Raw genomic sequence first — 5,000 nt, 5'->3', positions numbered from 1 at the left:
TAAAGATTTTCGACCAACCTGTAGAGTTAGTTATTACAGCGTGATAAAATGTCTGCTCGAAGGTTATCCTGTCCACGGATGTGCTGGATCTTTAGATCAAACTGCTGCAAAGATAACCACCACTTCATGAGCCTTTTGTTTTTGGTTCTCATCCGGCCTACAAACTTTAGTGGCTCATGATCTGTGAAGACTAATATGGGAGCAGGACTGCCAGAAAGATAAACTTCGAAGTGCTCCAATGCAGTCAAAAGAGCAAGTGCTTCCTTTTCGATTGTGGAGTAATTTCGCTGATGATTCTTTAGTTTCTTTGACATGTAAGCAACAGGATGCTGCATGTCACCTGGCCCTTTTTGCAAGAGTACAGCGCCTATTCCACGGTCACTAGCGTCGACCTCGACGGCAAAGGGAGAGCCAAAATCAGGAGCCTTCAGGACAGGGCTACTGGTTAGGAAATCTTTGGCTCGTCGAAAGGCTTCCTCACAAACTGGTGTCCAAAAGAACTTCCTCTTGCTGCTGGTTAAGTCAGTTAATGGGGCTACTACTTCAGAGAAGTTTTTACAAAACCTCCTATAGTAGCCTACCATCCCAAGGAATTTTCTTACTTCACGTCTGGATCTTGGGCAGCTTAGCTTGGTGATGGCGTCTACTTTGGCTGCTACTGGGGATACCTCACCGCTGCCAATCACATATCCAAGGTATTGCAGCTTTGCATGGCCGAAATCACTCTTGATTAAGTTAATTGTCAAACAAGCCTGTCTCAACCTGCCAAGTAAATCCTTTAGCATAGAAAGATGTTCCAGCCAAGTATCTGAAAATACAACAATGTCGTCAAGATACACTCTAATACCAGGCATATTGCTGATTACTTGATCCATTAATCTTTGAAAAACTGCAGGAGCATTCTTAAGTCCAAATGGAAGGACTGTATATTGATATAGTCCATCTGGAGTAGTAAATGCTGTCAGGGGTTTCGTGTTATCCGCTAATGGGACTTGATAATAACCCCGTAATAAATCAATCTTTGAAACATATACAGCATTGCTTACCTGATCTATGAGGTCATCCACCCTTGGTAATGGATAAGAATCCGAAACAGTTACCTCATTTAGTCTTCTGAAGTCAGTGCAGAGTCTATAGGAGCCATCTGGTTTTTCAACTAAAACACATGGCGATGCCCAAGGACTAATACTTGGCTCCGCAAAACCATGTTGCAGCAAAAAGTCAGTTTCCTTCTTTAGTATGGCTCTCTTTTGAGGGGAAACTCTATATGGGGCACTCTTCTGAGGTTCTGTACCTGGTTTAAGCTCTAGCTGATAATCTACCAATGATGTCTGGGTAGGCACATCTCCACAGATCTCTGGAAAAAGTTCCAATAACTTTTTCAAGTCACTAGCCTGTTGAGATGAGAGATGATTAAGTTTACAGTCAATGTTATTTAATGCAAGTGTATTATTTAGAGGTATGCATTTACTTCGATCTGGAAAATCTATTTCACTAAGCTTCACATTATCTTCCACAGTTGACTTGCAAATCAAGCTGACATTGTCACATTGGGTCTCAAACTTTTTTAGTAGGTTTATATGCACCATCTTCTCGCTTTTTCTCTTTCCCGGAGTAGAGATGACATAATTATCCTTGTTTCTGCTCATCACTGTATAAGGACCTTCATATCTATTTTCAAATGTTTTCCTTATGGGTACTAGCATTAAAACAGATTCACCTGGCCTAAAACTTCGTGTCTTAGCCTTATTATCAAAATTTAATTTCATCTTATCTTGAGCTATGCTTAAATTGTCATGTGCAAATTTACGAGAGCTCTCTAGCTTACCTTGTAAGTTCTTAGCATAATCTCCTAATGTTACCTCTTTCGTCTGATCTGACCACATGTCATAAAGTATCTCCAAAGGACCTCTCACTTTCCTTCCATATAACAACTCGGCTGGAGAATATCCAAGACTTTCTTGTCGAGTGTTGCGGATGGCATACAACACGAATGGTAATCCTTCATCCCAGTCTGTCTGATGTTCCCGACAGTACTTTGTAAGGGCATCCTTCAACGTCTGATGGAACCGTTCCAGGGCTCCTTGACTCTCTGGATGGTATACCGAGGACAAAGTATGTTTAATGTTCATAGCTGCCATAACCTGTCTAAATAAATCAGAGGTAAAGTTACTTCCTCTATCAGTCTGGATAATCTTGGGGATACCATACTGAGTGAAAAATTTGATTAAAACTGGGATCAGTGTCTTAGAACTTATGTTCCTAAGTGGATAGGCATCAGGATAACGAATGGAACTGCACATCATTGTAATCATATATTGATTCTGCTTCTTACTTTTGGGTAAAGGACCCACACAATCTAATATGACTTTGTCAAAAGGCTCAGGTAAAACAGGGATAGGTTGTAAAGGGGCAGGTTTTATAATCTGATTCGGCTTACCAACCAGCTGACATACTGCACAAGACTTACAGTACTCTGTGACACTTTTCCTTATACCAGGCCAGTAAAAGAGTTGAAGAACTGCACTCAAAGTCTTCCTTATTCCTAAGTGTGAAGAAGATACATTATGTGCCATGTGTAATACTTTTTGCCTTAGGCTCGCTGGAATGACAATCTGATTCTTGATTTCCCAAATTGAACTTGCCGGAGTATGCAAAGATCTGAACTTCCTCATCAGTAGTCCATTCCTCAGGTAATAGCATACTGGCTCCGTATTGATCTGGTCTTCTGCAACAACTTCACTGTAAATAGACTGCAAAGACAAATCTTCCTGTTGAGCTTTTATAATGTCAGAACATTTCATATCAAAAAGATTATCAGAGTAATCAAAAACATTACTTGAATTAATTTCATTTTCAACTGAGTTTACAGTATTTACCAATACTACGTTACCAGTCTTCAAACCAAACTTAGTTTCTAGCACACTTCCTTTCTCTTTTACATTACCTCCAAAACTATCAGTTTGGAATAAACTATCAATATTGATATCTACGTCAACTGTACCAACAGCATCTTTTCCTAAAGTACCTGACGTAGTACTTACATTGACGTCCTTGGTCACATCTGTCCCACGCTCTCGTGGGACTTTTACCACAGCCAGACTTCTGCTGCGCTGTACAACACAAGAAGGATACAATACTGGATCTTCCACGGGGCTTACCTCTAATGGAGTGTCAACAACTATGGGACTAGGTACAACCTTCCCTCCTGCCAAGTCGTTCCCCATAAGAAAATCAACACCTCGAATGGGCAATTCATCCACCACCCCAACTGTGACATAACGAGCTAATAAACCACAATGCAGATATAACCTACACAAAGGAACTGTTACCAGTCCACCCAAACTTCTAACAACCAGTCTATCGGATGTAAAAGTCTTTTCTAATCCAGGAACCTTTCCTTTTACAATTAGACTATTAGAAGAACAAGTGTCCCGTACTATCCTAACAGGCACACTTCTACCTAGGTCATCTGACACTGACACCACCCCATCAAACTTGAAAGGAGCAAACTCATTATCTAACCTATCACAATGAGAAACAGGAATTTCCTGCTGGACCTCCCTAATTGCCATATTTGATCCCGAAGATTCGCTCTTCCCCTCCTTATAATTACTAGGACATCTTGCCTTCATGTGACCAAGCTGGTTACACTTGTAACACCTAACCTTAGACAGACTTTTACTGTATGAGCCAGAGGATTTCTTCTCCTCTGATACATTACCTGGAGATTTCTTGGATTGTCTTTGACTATGTTGATGTGGTCTAATTAAACTGTAATTCTCAGCTAACACAGCTGCTCTTTGTAAAGTTGTAACCTCACGCTCAAATAAGTATCTCTGAACATCAATAGGAACACCTCTAATGAACTGTTCAAGTAAAATGAGCTCCCTATATTTATCTAAGGTAGTGACACTTGCTGCTGTATACCATTTATCATGTAATTTAACAAGATTATGTGAATATTCAATATATGAATGCGAATCAAACTTCTTACATCTTCGAAACTTGAGACGATAATACTCAGCCGTAAGCTCATAAGCTTTCAGGATACTATCTTTAGTAAAGTCGTAATCATTACTCTCACTAGATGTTAACGACAAGAAAACTGTTCTAGCTTTACCCTTTAATGACGGCTGCAAGATTACGGGCCATAAACGCTTAGGCCACTTCAAATTAAGCGCAAGTCTTTCAAAAAGCATAAAGAACTCATCTGGATCCGCTTCATCAAACAACTGAATCATTTTAGAAGCCTTAACAACATCAATTACCTGTTCACTTTCATCGCCTTGGCTCACATTATCTTTTATCGTTCTCTTTTTCTCCAATAGCTCTAATTGATATCTGTGCTCTCTTTCCTCTCGTTCTATCCTATCCTTCCTCTCTAACTCTTCACGCTCTATCCTATCCTTCCTCTCTAACTCTTCACGCTCTCTCTCTCTTTCCTCTCGCTCTCTCCTCTCTTTCCTCTCCAACTCCTCACGCTCTCTCCTCTCATGTCTATCTCTCTCCTCTTTTTCACGAGCATACTGTAATTCTAACTGCTTGAGAGTTAACTGGGATCCCTCTTCATCTAATAAATCATAAGCTTCCTCAGGCAAAGTCTCCTCCTCAACCAAAGCATTTATAACAAAATTCTTAATCTGAGATTTCCTCCACACCTTTTTAACAGAAATGTCATAGTTCACTGCTATAGCCAACCAGTCATCCTTTCTCATACGATGATTACGCAAATAATGCACACTTGGTTTACTGGAAAAATCACTAATGCTGAAAGGATCCATATTCAAAACTATACAATCGAGAAAAATTTTAACTTCAAGACGTAAATAAAAGAAAAATGAACGAAAGCATTCACTAACAAATAAGAATAACTCTTAATACGTATCTGATTATTCTTAAAGAGCACAGTGCCGTATTTTTAACATTAACACTTCACGTAAAAATACTAATAAACATATGGAAGGCAAAATGATAAACATACGGAAAAATAAGTTTAT

General features: G+C 39.5%; 1 protein-coding gene across 1 annotated transcript; it reads right to left on the bottom strand.

Moving 5' to 3' along the window:
- Positions 1 to 26: 26 nt before the first annotated feature.
- Positions 27 to 4,784, bottom strand: LOC137636715 (uncharacterized). Its single transcript, XM_068369096.1, has 3 exons — positions 4,484 to 4,784; positions 2,498 to 4,288; positions 27 to 2,092 (listed from the first exon to the last, which is right to left on the bottom strand). Exons 1-3 carry the CDS (start codon positions 4,782 to 4,784, stop codon positions 27 to 29), a joined length of 4,158 nt encoding a protein of 1,385 aa, XP_068225197.1.
- Positions 4,785 to 5,000: the final 216 nt, after the last annotated feature.

This window comes from Palaemon carinicauda, unplaced genomic scaffold, assembly GCF_036898095.1.
Source record: "Palaemon carinicauda isolate YSFRI2023 unplaced genomic scaffold, ASM3689809v2 scaffold3646, whole genome shotgun sequence".
In the NCBI taxonomy this organism is placed as follows: domain Eukaryota; kingdom Metazoa; phylum Arthropoda; class Malacostraca; order Decapoda; family Palaemonidae; genus Palaemon; species Palaemon carinicauda.
Note: the sequence above shows the minus strand (reverse complement) of the source record. Positions and strands in the feature narration are given on the sequence as shown.

Bases quoted from the DNA above. Each gene is read 5' to 3' on its own strand.
- LOC137636715 (XM_068369096.1), bottom strand. From the start codon at position 4,784: ATGGATCCTTTCAGCATTAGTGATTTTTCCAGTAAACCAAGTGTGCAT. The intron at 4,289-4,483 runs GTGAGGAGTTGG...ATGTGAGCCAAG, and splicing joins TAGACATGAGAGGAGAGAGC to GCGATGAAAGTGAACAGGTA. The intron at 2,093-2,497 runs GTATAAGGAAAA...TATACCATCCAG, and splicing joins TCAACTCTTTTACTGGCCTG to AGAGTCAAGGAGCCCTGGAA.